The sequence below is a fragment of the Chenopodium quinoa genome, unplaced genomic scaffold (genome assembly GCF_001683475.1).
Source record: "Chenopodium quinoa cultivar QQ74 unplaced genomic scaffold, ASM168347v1, whole genome shotgun sequence".
Taxonomy (NCBI): Eukaryota; Viridiplantae; Streptophyta; class Magnoliopsida; order Caryophyllales; family Amaranthaceae; genus Chenopodium; species Chenopodium quinoa.
In genome coordinates this window covers 3,096,489-3,114,316 of record NW_018742577.1, presented here as the reverse complement: position 1 = coordinate 3,114,316, position 17,828 = coordinate 3,096,489, and the positions used below count along the sequence as shown (strand labels likewise).

The following is a 17,828-nucleotide window of genomic DNA, read 5'->3' as shown; positions in this document are numbered from 1 at the left end:
TAAAGAATACTATGGAAACACAATATTTATTACGTTGATAGATATCATACTTGCTCTATCAATCATAGTTCGTTTAATATTGTTATGAAGTTAAAGTGGATAAACTTATTTAGGTATTGTGTTTGGTCTGTTCGGATATAAGACAATAATATATAAAATATGAATATGAGAAATAAAAGTACAGAAGATAAACAAGAAAATGTACGTGTTTGATCAACATGACGAAGTATTTAATTTCTAGCAAAGGAAAGTATTTTCTTATTACAGAGTAATAGATTTTATAGAAGATAAAGTACAAATACAAACAAGGAAATACAACACTCTCCTCCGCATAAAAACCTCTCATTTGGAGTTAAATCTTTGCTTGGCGGCTTCTCATACGCTCACTATGATTAAAAAGTCATGTCAACATGCTTAAACACAATCTTAAATACTCCCTCCGTTCCTGAATGTTCGACACACTTTGCATTTACACGGTCTCCAATGAACATCTTTGACCATTAATAACTTTGGCTATGTATAAGTAAAATTTTTAAAAAGTTGATATTTGATTAATTTATCATAAGAGGAATCTAATAAGATCAAACTTGTTAATTTATTTTAATTGTATAAATCATAAAATGTGGTCAAAGTTATTTTATTTTGACCACATGAATAGTAAGTGAGTCGAACTTTCAGAAACAGAGTAAGTATAAACCTTTATTAGAAAGTCTTTAATCCCAGTCAGCACTTTAAATGTCTCATTTAATGCCTCAACTTATCCGATGTTTCAAAGATACGAACTACTCCGTAGAAGAAAGAGGATCACTATCCTACAATGAAAAATGACACCATGTACTCTCAAATCCAATTTCTCTCTGTAGCAATGTCATGTCTCAAAGCTACTTGTCATAGCGTCAACAAATCGATCAACAATTCGTCCGGTTTCAACTCGTCTAGGAGTGAATGTTTAGTTTTCGGTTTAAATTTTGGAACAAGTCCAATCCAATCCGAAACAAAATTTGATTACAATGCGGTTCAAAATGTCAACAAGTTATGACACTAATCCAGAAGATAGCAATTCAATACTTGGCCTATACAGATATATTCTATATTCTATTTGTGGAGTGGACGATAGCAAATTATTAGCTATATAGAATAATCAATTAATAAAGAAGTAGCTGATCAGAGTTAAATATTGGTAATCCAAGAGAGGATATAAACGTAAAGAACCCTAAAGTTTAACACAAACATGTCAACAACATCCATCCTATTTTTCGTTAATTTCCGATAAAAGGGCTTGAGTTAATAACCTGCATTCGATCTTTACACTTTAACATCCATCTCCTCATTCGGCTGGATTGAAGTTCGAGGGTCTTCGATCTAGCTCTCCTTAGCGATGGCTAAGCAAGTGATCTTGCTCACTAGAGATGCCCTGCAATCCAAATGATGATGAAATTGCTGGATTTCTTTCTAATACAAATATCTAAAAATAAATGAATTGAAATTATAGTATATATAAAGCGTATTTTGGCAAGATATTAAAACATAAGACACGCTATCTTACATTTTGGCTAGATATTTAAACATGAGCGACGCTATGTTACGTTAAAGCTCACATGTTTATGGAAGGATTAGTGCATTAGCCTAAAACATTGAAATTTAAGAAAGAATGTTGATATTAAATATATTTTGAGGCTTACCAGTTCCACCACACGGATTTGATCTTTGGGCTTCTTGGTTGGAGAAGGGATTAACTTGTCTAGATATTCTAAGACATTGTACAAAAGCGTCTTGTTGATCGAAATTCCAATGAGAAAGCTCATGATAACAATAATAAGGATAGCTGCCCACAATGTCTTTGGGGCTATGACAATGTAGACTCCAGTCATAAACGCCAATAATGTGCTGTTTAATGCCAAGCGGAGCAACACCATACTTCGATCAATCAAAAACAATGACTTACTAGAATCGTAAACCATAGACCATATGAGACAAATCAATACCAACATTGAAAAAAATAAGGCTAGTGTATCTGATATTAGAAACACCAAAAAAGCTGCCTTAGTAGCCAAAAGTGCATCCCCAGTATCCTGATTAAATCCACCGGGGAGAGTAAATCCAGCAGTGAATGTAATGGTGGCTAATAAAGCCGCCACCACAAATAGGGAATTTCGCACGTCTAACAAATTTGTCTTACTTTGAAAGTACGTCGTTTTTATCCTTGGATCAAGACCAATTCTTTTGCACATCCGATCCTGTAATGATTCATAAGGGATGTTCATATTTACAACAATGTACGAAAAACAAATTAAAATTGCTTTCCTAGACCAATTGTTTTATTAACCATTCAATTTACGTTGTTTTGAGATAAATTTCCGAGTAGCAAAATAATTTTATAATAAATAAAACTTAATTTTAAAAAGATATGCAAAAAATATCATACCCAAGCTTGGTTGTTGTCGCATTCTTGAGCCAATAGATCTATGGCAGATATATCTTCATCATCCTTGATGTCATATATTATCTTATCACTGCTGAGTAAAGTTTCTGTTAAGAACAAGTCTCTATTTCGTATTGCTTAAAGCTTTGTGTAAAGGTGTTACACCTTGAGAATCTTGAAGATTGATTAGATCTTTCATGTGTGTAATCTTGAGAAATTCTTCATACCCCGTTAAATTAGGTAATCGTATGTGATGCAAAGGTGAGTCCTTGTGTTCAATACAAAGATCTCGAAACGCTCCTGGATTATGGTTGATGAAGGCACAAAGAGCTAAGACATGACCTTTTTCACATGCTTTGGTCCAAACCAAGGGTGCACTATTAAACACAGACGGAGTAATTAATAAAAAGCGGTTGGGGGAGTAATTAGTAATGTAATTAGCAATCTATCTCTAGTATAATCTTCCATGATAAAAGGTACAATAACTATAATAATTAAAAATTGGGCCTTACATTAGACAAGATTTTATCCAAGTTTTAGATACCACCCCTTTATAAGATTTTAACCAATTAAACTAGTTGATCATCTATAAATCTTACGTTGTTTGATGTTATAGAATTAGAATACAATATTTTATAAGAATTAATACTTTATATAATTAATTCTTATAAAATATTTGTGAATATTTTATATAATGTACTACATTTATGCTTTTAAAATTAGTACTAAAAAAAATACCAATGAGAGGTCAAATAATATGACATACCTTTCAAATTTGGAGCTAGATGTAATATATTTCGGCCATCAGAGGGATCCTTGAGATATTTGGACCTGCTTTCCTTATTCAATCTTGACAATATATATTCGGCAACTTTAGGGCAATTATTTTGTATTGCTAGAAACAAAATACTGTGCTCTGGCTTGTAATGATCTAGTAGCTTATCAATATGATCAACCCCATATAATGACAAGTTCTTCACGTTGGTTGCGTATTGCCAAGTGCAGAGGGCCTTCATTATGTTTATTAAGTGAGAACCATGGAAACTGTTCAATATCAAATGATGCAAAAAGAGGACATTTTTCTTTGTAAGCTTCTACAAGGAGTCGTACAATTTCAATTGTTGCTTGATGGGTGGTAGTTGCAGCAACATGAAAAACATTTTTTCGGTCATTGTAATCCAAAACATCAATAAGTTTGACAAATAGAAATTTCCACTTGCTCTTCAGTATGAATCTAAATAACCATTCTTTGTCACTTTTTATCCAACTGTGAATTATTGTTGATCCTTCTTTATCAACTCCTTTGATTAATTCTGGATGTCCTTCAAGTAGTTGTATGCAAAAGTTTTCTGCTTATACAGAAAAATTGTTAATCTTAATATTGGCCACTTTTAATTCAACAATAAGTTTCATAATATAGAGCAGCCTAATTTTGTTTTTTTTTTCCCTTATACTAATTATCTTTTTATTATAAGTTGACATGTTTCTATCATTGCATTTTTCGATGTCTAAAAAAATTATTTTAATCTAAAAAATTACTAGAATAAACCTCATACAATATATAGATGCACGGTTGTTAAACTTTATTGACAACAAAATTATAAAACAAGTATAAAATGTAATGACTTGACACACCAATTATTAAAGAATATTAAGTATAATTTAAAAAAAAATTAACCACATATAATAATTGTAATAAATAACGTAACATTTTAGAAAGTTTAGTTTAGATTTTATGTAAACAAAATGTAATAATTTAGATACAATCCTTTATTAGACTAAGAATAAATTTTTTGAAAAAAAATTAATGTAACACTACAAGTGTCCTTCTTGGTTTCGCCTTCAATATATAATATGTATTGTAATACATTGAAACGTAACCACCAATTGGTTATTGGTGTAGTGGTGATTGGGACTACACTTGGTAGGGAGGACCCGTGTTCGATCCCCCGCAACAACAATTGGGAGAGGACTGAAACCTTAACACCTAGAACTGATCCCCGAATCCGGATTAGTCCAAAGGGTGAACCAAGTGGATCGGAACACCCAAAAAAATAAAATTATATTGAAACATAACCAACAAAGGAAAAAGTTCAAACTAGCAAACCTAACCAATATTGTGAAATGGAGAGAATAGTTCATAGTATAAAATTATTTTCTAATATCTATTTTAGTTCAAGATATTATTTTTTGGTTTACTGTTCTGAAAAAAAAATAAAAAAATTATATAAACGGGATAGATGTTTTGTTCAAGTCTACATAGACTTGTTTTAAATATTAGGAGAATATTGAAGTTACACCGTCGAAAACATGTTTTGGGTTATAGAGAGTATTATAAAGTTTTGAAATTATGGGAGGATAAAGAAAAAAATTTAAGAGATAACTATTATTTATTAACTTGATACATTAACAGAAAGGGAAAAAAAAAAAAAGATAAGTGGACTCACCCGGGCATAATGGTGCAAGATGCAAGACATTCAAATGTTGATCATTAGTAAGAAGTTGAGTCCAACCTTTATTATCGATTAGCTTGAATATCACTTCTGCAACTGTATGACATTCTTTCTCGATAGCCAAGAACAAAACATTCCTATCACATTCAATAACTACATTTTCGTCCACTGACAAGAAATACTTAGCCAAATCTTCATTCTTGTGGGCTATGGCCAATGACAAAGGTGTATCTCCGTAGTTGTTCTTCACTAACCATGGACATTGAAGGAGATCTTGTGAAAGGTTCGCTTTCGAAAAGCTCGATATTTCATTTTTGTAAATATCTATGAGCAATTCTGCTATATTCTTAGTATTTTCTTCACAAGGGGCATATGCAGCCAGATTGTGCAATGGGTTATCACCATATTTGTTCCTTGCAATTGTCAAGAATACAATAACTGTATTTGCATCTTCTGGCATAATATCACTACTTTTTAGAAGAGTTTTGAATGGCCACAATGCACCATCGGATGCCCACATATTTAATGCTGAATTATTATCACATTTGATTTTTTGAAAAATCAAATCTGGCTCTCTGCGAAGTATATGCTGAAATATTTCTTCTGAAACCTCTGTAATTACAAAAATATTTTCCAAGATTATGTTAATATATACTACAAATATACGTACTATCGCAACAATTATATAATGAAAATCATAATCAAACAACATCTTGTGTAATTCATCTCGATGAGTAATTTCACAGTATAATTTTTTATACTTCCTTGATTTTTTAGTCAGTCCATTTTAACTTGATGGCATGTGTTCAAGCGTGTTGCAGAATTACGCAAGATATTTATTAAGGGTAAGATTGAACACATGCTAGTAAGTTAATTTTTACCCTTAACAAAGATAAGATTTAAAGCTCATGGCCCACTTAATTACACTCCTAACAATCTCTCAGCCCATCTAAAACTCATTTTAAGTGTCTAATCATGTGAGACCTACTTTTCTTATCAACAAAAAGTATATACAAAAGTGTGTGTTATTACTTACTAGTACCCCCTCCATCACACAATATAAAGTCTATTTGGGTTTATTCACGAGAATTAAGGAGATTGTAGATTCCTTAAAACTAATGATTGAAAGTATATATGTGCATGTAGAGTTAGAGAGAGATAGGGGGAGGAAAAAAAATAGTTGGAAATTATTGAAGAGATAGAGAGATATAGGGGGAGGAAAAAAAATAGTTGGAAATTATTGAAGAGATAGAGAGAGAAAATGTTGAAAATCGATATCAAAAAACATTATTAGGACAAAAAGAAAAAGAAAAAAGATGACAACTCATCAAAGAAGGCAATATTCTTAAAAAGTACGACCTTTAAATGAATAGAAATAGGCTTTGTATTTTGGTTCATCCAAAAAAGAATATAGATTTTGTATTTTGTGACGGAAGGGATACGGTATTAAATGGAGAAAGTATACATTAAATTTCAGATCCATAACATAAAAGAAAGACTTTTTATTTTATTTTTTAAGAAATGAAAGAAAGATTACAAAAAATCTTGCATGGATGAACCCGAGATTTATACACACGCAACTGACGTTATATAGAATATAGTGACCCATAATTTTAACATAATAACCTTATTTTTAACATAGTAACCTTTATTAAAACTTGTGTGACATTAAATATTATTGTGAACCAAGTGACCCTAATTTTAACATAGTAACCTTTAATATTTATATTGACCAGTATATAAAAATTTCATTACAAAAAAAAATATAAGCTCTTATAGCCTTCATAATATTACAATGATTTTTATTTTAACATAATAACCTTTATTTTAATATAGTGACTTTTTTTTTTTAATTTTTCATTGCATCTACAAACATGAACACACACATAAAAAGGAACGGGGAATCCAAAAGCTACAATTGTACACAAAAGGAGTTAGAAAAGGGATTGGAATAGGGGAAAGAGTACAAAATTATGTTAAAAATGCCATGATAAGTGGACAAATAAAACACTTATCAAATTAGATTCAAACAATATAAAGTTTTCAAATATGAAATTTTCATTATTTTTTAAGTTACGAAAATAAAGATATTTAATGGTAATTTAATAAACAAAAATAAAGAAAATTGGATCTATCTCATTATTCTCATATGATTTTGTCTTCTAATCTATTCAGAAGCAAGCTAATATAAGTTAAATTAAACATAGCCATGGTATTGAAGAATGGGAAAGGAAATACTTTGTACGAAATATATGATTAGCATACAAGTACTTGGTAATTATATAAGTACTTCCTTTGTCCCTATTCTTTTGACCCCATTGTAAATAATTTGTTCAAACTTTAAAAAGTTTGACTATAAACTTCTGTTAACTTATACAAAGTAAGAGATAATATAGTCATATGGGGTGTTATTGGATTCGTCTCATTGTATATTTGTTAATATCAAGTTTTTATAATTTTTAGTCGTAAAGAAATGGAGATATATAAGGTGTAAGACATGTCTTGAATATCGTCAAAAGTCAAATGGGACTTGCCAAAAAAAATATAGGACAAGGGGAGTATAATTTACCATGCTTTATTGGGTTACAAACTTAAATTTATTTTGCTTTATACTTAAACATTATATGCAAGTTACAACATCTTTAAAAATAAATAAATAAAATAAAATAAAATAAAAACATTACTAGCAATAATTAAAAATAAAATGGGACAAGCTAAGAAGTTTACCTGAGGCTTCTAAATGATGCAGGGAGTGAAATGGAGTCATACCATCTTCAAATCCGCTACAACTAACAGAATGGGGTGATCTCAAAATCTACAAAGCTAATCTGCTCATCTTTTTTTCTATGGCTGCACATACTAAGGATCCGCCGAGATCTTTACGCAAATTGGAAATCAACTCCGTATCTATTTTAAATATTTCCAACGCACATTCTTCGTGTTTATTAGCAACAGCCATCATACAAGGGTTTCCAAATTTGGTGCCCTGGATTGACCAGGGTCGTTTCGACAGATGAGATGGTAATGTTGGTAAACATCGATACACATCTAGAAACATCTTTAATATCTCTACATTACCAATGGAGGCTGCTATATGAAGAGGGTTCCACTCGATTATATCGTTTCCTGGTTGAACGAGGAGTTGCTGCTTGGCTTCGAGAGGTAATATCTCCATGACTTCTCTTATAAACTCCTCTTTGTTTTCGAGTGCTGCCATGTGGAAGATATTGCCGTGATGAGCTTTTCTAGAGCGGTCTTCTGCCCGGGGGAAGAGAGTCAAGTAGTATTCGATGGCTTTATTGGATTCAACGCATTTTTTAAGGTACTCTACGTCTCCATTCACTGCTGCATTTCTAAGCTCATCATCCATTTTTGAAGATATCATGATTGGAATTTTGAGTTTGAGAGAATTTTAATTTGATTATGAAGGTATTTTGTTGAGTTATGATTGATGTAGTATAGCACTTTCTTCCACGTTGTCATCGTCCATTTATATAATGTCCATGTATTAATTTTTTTTAAAATTGGACCACTATTATAATAATTTTATTCTTGTGTCTTGTACTAAAATTCATCATGTTTAATTGTATTCACACTAATTAAAAAAGAATTATTGATTTGTAATTTATTTATTTTTTTTTTGATGAAAATGATGTGTAACTTTATTCTTAACATTAGAGACACGCGTAATGCGTGCGTGTGCAATATAAGTAATCTATCAAGCTTAATTCTCTGTTTATTATTCCACAATATTATCTTCTTAATTATTCTAAGAAAAAATATTAGTGATTTTAAATAATAATTATTCGTTTGGTTTGGTTCATATCAATTTCTTTTACTTGTCAACACGTTCATTTGGTTTGGGTTCATTTTGGCTGGTAGTTTTACTTATGCGCAATCCCTCTCAAGCCATTAGTTTAAGTTGATGACGGAAAATGAAATGTTAATACTCGTAGTTTGAAATTAATCAGCAGGATCAACAATTATTAATCAATAACAAATAAATCTTCTACTCACATGAGATCATTTATACTTCTTATATAATATACAGATAAATGGATCACCCTGTTTGATCACTAATAATCTATTAAAGTTAATTCGATCCAAATAATCCAATGACAAGTTTGCTACGTGCTGATTGATATAAGCAAACAGCTTGTACCTACTTATTACTTCGTATTATTATAATCTGATTAGACAACTTGTATTTAATTATTTAGTGCATTTATTCGACTAAAATCTTCTTAAGTAGCATAGTCAATTTTAAGGTGTTCCCTGTCTCGCCTCTCCTCTCCTCTTTTCTCCTCCTCTCTTTTCTCTAAAATCTTGATTATTTAGGTCGGAAATAGTCTAATCTCTTCAGAAATTAGACTACTTTCAATCCTTTTTCCTTAATTTTCTTTAGTTTTGCAATTTAGGTTTCAATAAATTTACACGAGTAGTGTAGATTTTCGTCCGTCTCCCTATGGTGGAGTGTCTCCCTATGGTGGAGTCGTTAGTTTTTGTTAGGTTAGTTGTTTGTTTATGTTTAGAGTTTGTTTGTGTGTTGGGTTTATCAAAAAGGTAATTATCATTTGCCCTATTGTCAGTTCGTTGGTAAAAATATGTTTGGGATCGCAACGGTTGTCATGTTTTCAAATGCGTTCAAGCGAATCAGATGAAAATCATCCTTACGGCTACAAAAAGGTTGTATATTCCAGCGATGTGTGCGAGAGATGTACAACAGTGCAAGATCTTTTCAACGATCGTAGCTTTGACAAAGAAAACCCTAATTGATTCAATTTTATGTATTTGTTAATTTAGATTTTATTTGTAGATGTCAGATGGCTTTTTATTAATGAATTAATTTATTTAAAAAAAAAAGTGTCCCCTTTCTAAAATTTAGATTCACTTGGGTTCGTTTGTACGTATGGTCTCTAATATGTAGGTAACTTTGATAAAAAAAAAAATATATATATATATATATATATTGACTATATGTAAGTTAAAATTATTATAAGTTAAAATTTGAGTATATTAAGGTTTTAATTTATTTTCTTTCACACAAATCATACTTGTACAATACAACCAAAAATATTACTTCCTCCGTCCCTTTATTAGAAGCCTATTTCTAATATTTATTACTCACATAACAAAGAGAAATAGACTTCTAATAAAGGGACGGAGGGAGTACATTACCACATGAATAATTAATGAGTTGAAATTAGATTTCACCCTCATCAAAATGTACTGCTAACAAAAATATTAATGATTAGTTATACAGGAAACAAATCAAAGAGAAAAAAAAGGTTTCAAATTGGTCTAATTAACCATTAAATGAGAAACGATTTCATAATCTCTTGAAATTAGAAGAGAAACTCTAACCACTTGAGATAACCCTCATTCTAGTACATTGAAACAACATTTTAGTATATAACCAGATTATTAGTTGTACATATTACAAAAACACGGTTTTAACAACCGGTAGTTTATATTATACGTAGTACTAATTTATTGCAAAATGAATCTCGCACATATATGAACACCACATCCCTTTCTGCTGACCATTTGCTTGTTTAGGTCAACATGTTAATGTCTTTACTTAATAATAAAGCCATGATCACTATCCCGAGTAGTCTATCCCATGTGCTATACATTTAGTTATAATAACATAAATATTTGTAGAATAGAGACTAGAAATCAAGGCTTTGATTATCGAATAAAGCATAACAAGAGGTGTTTAAATATTAGAATAGAGACTAGAAATAGAGGCTTTGATTATCAAATGAAGCATAACAAGAGGACTTTGAATTAGCGGGTTGAACTTCAAATGACTACCATTACATTAATTTTCTATTGGTTGATATTGATTTATTTTTTAATGTCAAAATTAATTATAAATTATTTATCTAAATTTTAAAATTCTTTTATTAATTTTGAAATAATTTTTGAAAATGAATTATGAAATTATAAAAAAAATAAATAAAAAGAAATTTAAAAATAAGAAAAAAAAACACTTATCATTAATATTTGGATAAAAAATAAATAAAAAATCAAGCAATAAAATATTAGTATAATGGTAGTCATTTTAAGGATGATTTATTAGAATGATTAAACTTACAAGCAGAAATTGCAATGCTATTTTTATGCTCTAGAAATACAGGATAGAATTTGACGAGTAAGACTTCAATTCCTACTTCAGATAGGAAGTGAAAACAACAATTACAAGTAATACAAAGGCCCTTTTCGGTTGCGAGGAAAAGAAAGGAAAGGAAAAATATAGCTTCCTTTGTTTGTTTCTAAAAATTAAACGAAATTTGATAGGAAATGAAGGAAAATGGAAAGAAAGGTCCCTTAACAAATCTTCGCTTTCCTTTCCTTCCAAATTTGGAGGAATTTGAGAGGAAAGAAAGAAATTAAATCTATCAAGTTTAGAATTAGTTTTCCCTTCCCTTTCATTCGTTTACTAATGTCATACCAAACATTAAACTCCTCTCTTTTCCCTTCCTTTACTAATATCAAACCAAACATTAGATGATATAGTTTCTTTTCTTTCTCTTCTCTTCCTTTCATTTCCCTTAAATTTCTTTTCCCTTCCTTTTCTTTCCTTTACTAATATTTCCATTGAATTTTAAATCATAAATCAGGAGTAAATTCAATGAGATTTTTTTTCTTTTTTCTTCTTCTTCTTCTTTCCCCTTTGTTACAAATGGTTTAGAATTTAATGGCTCTAAGCAAATGTAACCAATAGCCTCAAATGAGCAATTAAGAAGATTAAATAACCTTAGGAGTGTGGTTAAAATTGTTTTCATACCATATATGTGACAAAGTATGTAATTTGATCCTGGGCCGCCTCAACCATCAATCCATTCTTAAGATAGAAAATGAAAGGACAATGCAAATTAATCTAGTGTTTAGTGCATCCCATATTCCATATTAAAAGGACTAGAGTTCTACTTTTCTTAGCTAACATCTCATTGTCCGAGTCATTTGAATCTGAATCCATCTTATCCGATCATGGGCCTCAACCATATATGTGATAGAGTGTATATATATATATAAAGTTGATCCTGGTCCTGAACCATCAACCCATCCTCAAGATAGAAAAATGAAAGGACAATGCAAATCAATCTAGTGCTTAGTACATCCCTTCCATATCATAGGACAATGCGATTTAATCTAGTGTTTAGTACATCCCATATTCCATATCAAAAGGACTAGAGTTCTACTTTTCCTAGCTTACATCTCATTGTCTGAGTCATTTGAATCTGAATCCCTCTTGTCTGATCCCCCTTCATTTGAGTCCTCCTCGGTCGATTCTTCGCTTCTCTAGCTAGAAGAATTATTGCTTTCGGTTGAGCTCTCCTCACTATTACTAATTAAGGGATATTGTTCTTCACCAGCCAATCCCTGCAATTCAAATCACATATAAGTAATCTGAGTATATTTTATCTTTTCATGGATATTGATTTTCATCTATGGTATCACTTTCTACGTGATCTACATGTTACATGTTAGGTTGTTAATATATTTCCCAATATCTCTAGATAGTATCTCGTATCTCTAATTAACTAGATTCCACTTCTTATTATACAAAACAAGAATGTATGTAGGGCAAAAGGATGTTCCAAAAGGGGAAAAAGAGTAAATGTGCCGGTCAAATTAAGGCACTTAAACGAAAATAAAGGGTGAAGTTAAACCTGTCAATTTTCGACCCAACCCGCAAACCCGACCCAAATCCGACTCGTTTTTGTGGGTCTTGAACAACTTTTTTGACCCGTACCCAAACCCGTTTAACCAGTACCGACCCGAACCCGACTTGTCAACCTGATTTTACAGGTTTTTTTAATAAATACAGAAAATTAATATTACTTTATTGATTAAGTTTGATAGTTTGTCTACCATTAAACATTCATTTAATCTCTTTTTCATTTATGTACAAAGTAGTTTTTTTTTATGGTCTTTATTTTTTTTTAAATCATGGTGTCTTATAGACTAAAGTGATATGATGATCCCATTAATCCTATTATTCGATAGAGGTAGGTTAGAAGTTAGTTTGGTTTCAAAAAAATTTGTGTATGTTTGTATAGTACATCGATCTATGACACATCTTTTTTTTTTTTTTTTTTTTTTTTTTTTTTTTTTTTTGAGGAAAACATCATGATACATCTAATATGATTGTTATATTATACTTTGTACAAAATAGTTTGTAATATCCCAAATTACTAACAATCAACTTTTACCGGTTGTAATATATTTATTACTTTATGAATATAAAAGAGGTATTGTATTATGAGACGGAGGAAGTGGTATCTTACCTCAAAATATCTTAAATCAAAAGAGATTATGTCTTTTAATAAAATATGATTTGTGTCAATGATATGTGTTAAGTGTTGGTAATTAAGACAAAAAATTTATCCTAAAATTTAATAAACAAACCGGGCATATTCGCCCGAGCACAAAACTAGTTTTAATTTAATTGTCACTCTTTTATTCTATATTGTTTTTTAATTTAATTGTCAAAGTTTCTTGTATGACATAGACCATTTAATATTTTAATTATTTATCACTATCTCTTCCCACTAGCAATATTGTTTGAGTAGATTAGGAAAGTGTTTTGTATCAACTAAAAATAAATTAAGTAAAGTATTGCAATTGAAACTGCTTGTTTAATAAAAGGGTTAAGTATTGACGCATAGCTGTTATTTACATAGCAAGTAAATAGCAGATATAAGACAAAAAAGTGGTGAATTTTTTTTTTTCTTCTAGTGGTACAAATATTGTACCACTGTTACCTATAATGGCTATAAATAGTACTACTAAAACAACTTATACTTTAGTAATGTAAAATACATGTATAATAGTACATTAAAAATACCACTGTAAGTATAATAGTACATTAAAAATACCACTGTAACAATAAAAAATCACAAAAATTAAGTGAATTTACCAATTAGCCTTCCTATATGCATCCCAAACAAATAGCAGCTAGGCGCCTAATTACACTCTAATAAAAGTAAATGTTTGAATTACGTTACAAAATCAAATGATTACTTAATTATAATCTACCACAGGTACATTATATTTTCAGTGTTGCACGTTATAAGTATGTCTAATAAAGAAGCTTGATTAAATGGGTTATATTAAATTAAAGTTACCATTAAAAAATATTAAAGTTATTTTTAAATTGACCGTCTTTCAATAAAATTAACAAAAATACATGTTATAAAATACTTGTTGAATAGCTTAAAGTTTCGTATAGGAATATTAAAGCATGTTCCAAACTTATCTAAATATTACACGAAACAAATTTTCACTTTTGATTTTATTCCTACTTGTTTACGTACTTTGTCTTTATCACTTTTTGTCATCAATTTTTTATCTTTTGATTTTATTTTTTCTTAACATTTACATAAATGTATATAACTGTAGAACATTTAGGAATTATATTCGCATTTAAGCATTAGCTTCTAAGAATCCTAAATTGATTACTACGCAAAGGATAAATATATAAAAAAAAAAATTAAATAAAAATATTCCAAACCTCAGCTCTCTAAATATTTCAAGGAATGAATTTTAATCATACAAGATTCATATATTCTAACGACAAGCCTCACTTCTCACGACATTGGTACTTAAGTGTATGTTTGACTCACAAAATCTAAGTATATATAGGGTATGATCGATCTAAAGTTTAAACCCATAACATGTGTTTGGGTGATAATTTAAAAAATATTGAATCCATACATCAAAACTAGAGGTGTCGATTTGGAAAATTGGATTGGGTTCATTAGGGACTATTTGGGTCGTCGGATCAGGTCCATTTCAGGTTGAAGTCATGCAAACTCGTTATGCACATATAAGTAGAAATTTGAATTGGGCTACATTTTAGTCAGGATGAGTAAGTTTTTGACACCTCTATTCAAAACTCCGAGGTAAAAAGTTTAGAAATTGGGTTGGGGAAGGAAAGGTGGGTTTGACTCGTATAAACAGACAAAAAAATAATTCAAAAACTATATAATTAACAAATATATTCCATACCGATGCAACCATCAAACCAAGCCATACGCCCATGCAAAAATCTAGACCAATAATGCCTCCATCCTATCCTACGTGGATAAACATAAAATATTGATTCCCACGCAAAGGACAAGAATCATAAATAACTTGAAGGTGTTATTATAATGAAGCCCTACTTTAGTAAAAAGCTTTCGAAGCATAGTATATCAACTATTGATTTGGCCTAGTATCGAACTTACATACAAAGTAAAGCATATCATTTCATGTGATCTATGAGGCACGCACACACATGTATACTTTTTTTTTAAAAAACCACACACATGTTTACTTAATGAAAGAAAACATACTATTTTTTACTTTCATTATTTTGGAGTTTACTTAGGAATACCGGCTGATTTTAGAACTTCAAAAAAAGAAATTTTCGGGAGTTTGGTGGACAGAGTAAAATTTAGACTGAATGCTTGGAACTCCTTATTTCTATCACCAGCTGGAAGGTTGACTCTCATTAAATCTGTTCTGTCTAATCTTGGGACTTATATTTTGTCTGTGTTCAAGTGTCCGATCAGTGTGCTTAAAAAAAATAACAGTGTTGTAGCCAAATTTTGGTGGATGGGCAATAAGAACTGCAAAGGAGTGTATTGGAAAAATTGGGCTCATCTTATGAAACCAAAGAAGGAGGGTGGGCTGGGCATCATTGACGCTAGGTTTTTCAACCAGGCCTTACTAGCCAAACAAGGTTGGCGTATCATAAATGATAGGAGTCGCTGCTAAGCAAGGTGTTTAGCGCCAAATACAGCATTAGTTACCCACCTGGGTTTGAACTTTGAAGCAGGATATGGCCCGAGGGAGGGTCAGCACCAGGAGATGCGACACTATCTAATAGCAGGTGGTAGTGTTTGTAACACAGCGCGACTTCATACTACTTTAGCAAAAGATGGAGAGGGTCGAATAAAAGGTCAATGGAGGCTGACTAATCAAGATTCTATCTCTCTCAAAGGGGAAGACTTTCTACAGCCATCAACTTAAAGCCTTAACACACTCAAAACACTTCTCAAGGGTCTTCAGAACGCAGCAAGAAGGAAGGTTTGGCACATTCAGATTGAAACCCAAGATAGAGAAATTACCAGGTGGCTCAAAGGAGATGAAGCAGGGGCGAATGATGCAAGGATGGTGCTGGCAGAGATTAATAAGTGTTTACTTATGTTCCATTGTGTTTGTATTGTCTGTAACTCTATGGGGGATTAATTTTTCCCTTTTCTGGCTGTCAAAAAAAAAACAAAAAGTAATTTATACTTATTAAAATTGATCAAAGTTTTTCATCGGCATGTGTGCTAAGCTCCAATGAGGGACTTAAAAACAACGGAGGGAGATTCCCTATCTTTATCCTCTCTCTTTATCCCTACCCTCGTACCAAAATACCAAATGCCCCATTATATGATAAAAGTGAAAATGTAAAAAATTGAAGTACTCCGTATAGTGCTACTATATACTTCCTTTGTCCCTATTTTTTTGCACTATTCCAAATAACTGGGTAAAACTTTATAATCTTTGACTATAAATTCTCATTAATTTATAAGTGATAATATAGCTTAGTCAAGTGAGGTCTTGTTGGATTCGTCTCATTGTATATTTTATTAATATCAAGCATTTATAATTTTACGCATGTAAAATGATGTTATATGTGTTTTAAGAAGCGTCTTGAATACCTTAAAAAGTCAAATGAGACCCAAAAAAAAAAAAAAAAAAAAAAAAAACCAAACCACAGAGGAAGTATATTACAGTAGTTCTATACATATATATTTTCGAAATGATACTCCATTAAAAATATCAATTTATCACCAAAAATATATTTTTGTCCATTTAAAATGTATTGACATCTGTAAGTGTGTAACTCAATCAATGTTATGGGGTAACAGTTAATGATGAGAGAAAATTCCATGTTTTCAACTTGAGGAGTAGGTGTTATATTAAATGTCAATATATAAACACGCAAATTACATATGTACGCTAAAGGTTTTAAATATTTTCGACATGATACTTAAATATATATACAAATATATTTTTGAAATGATATTTAAATATTTTAAATGACATATTTTTCAAAATTAAAAATTACATATGTACACTAAAGGTTTTACGAAAATTTTATGTATGGCAGGTAAACACACCATTAGTTGATGGTGTGGCCAATTTACAAAAGCAATTAATTGAGTAATTTACTACCTTAATTCAATGAGAACTTGAGAAGAGCAAATATGTTCAGGACTTCGGAGCATTTGATACGGAGCACTTTTTTAAATATATTACCTATGGAGTAAATTGCTAAATTGATACGAAGTAGTATTACTCGAATATAAAGATAAATGCTACGGAGAAAAAAAAAAAAAAAAGAAAAACAATTGGAGGAATGGATGTACAATACACATGGTAAATTTGTAATTAGTTATAGAAACTGATTCCTAGATGAAATACACAACAACAATAACGATAGAATAATGTTAGTGGCCTTGATCTAATATTCTTCTTCAGAGTTCAGATATGGAGAAGATAGCAGAAGATACAAAGCTAAGAAGTTCGAACTTGATCTAACAACTCAGTTTAAGGGGCATCATAATAATGATAGTAAATTTACAAGCGAGTTTTAGTTCTAACATAAGCCTTCTGTTTTGGCCTTGGATTGTAACTTAGCTGCCTGCATCCTCGAAACGATTCTCTCGAGCTTACTAATCCTACTTTCAAGCCCAGATATATCAAACCATCATTTTCCTTGTCATCTTCATTATCATCGTCGTTAATCACAGGATTATCAAATGAGCTGGTCACTAACTTCATATTTAAACATTTGGCTTCCTTTTCATGTTCATCAGTAGCAACCTCTGTTTTGTTACAGTTTGTGTCTTCATGAATCTTCTCGTGTTTATCAATTTCGGCTGTCAGTGTATTCGTTGAGCTAG

General features: G+C 30.8%; 1 protein-coding gene across 1 annotated transcript; it reads right to left on the bottom strand.

Moving 5' to 3' along the window:
* Positions 1-1,372: 1,372 nt before the first annotated feature.
* LOC110720734 lies at positions 1,373-5,395 on the bottom strand. The gene is made up of 6 exons (XM_021899780.1): positions 4,870-5,395; positions 3,533-3,771; positions 3,189-3,432; positions 2,426-2,529; positions 1,683-2,237; positions 1,373-1,465 (listed from the first exon to the last, which is right to left on the bottom strand). Exons 1-6 carry the CDS (start codon positions 5,393-5,395, stop codon positions 1,373-1,375), a joined length of 1,761 nt encoding a protein of 586 aa, XP_021755472.1.
* Between the last annotated feature and the right edge of the window lie 12,433 nt (positions 5,396-17,828).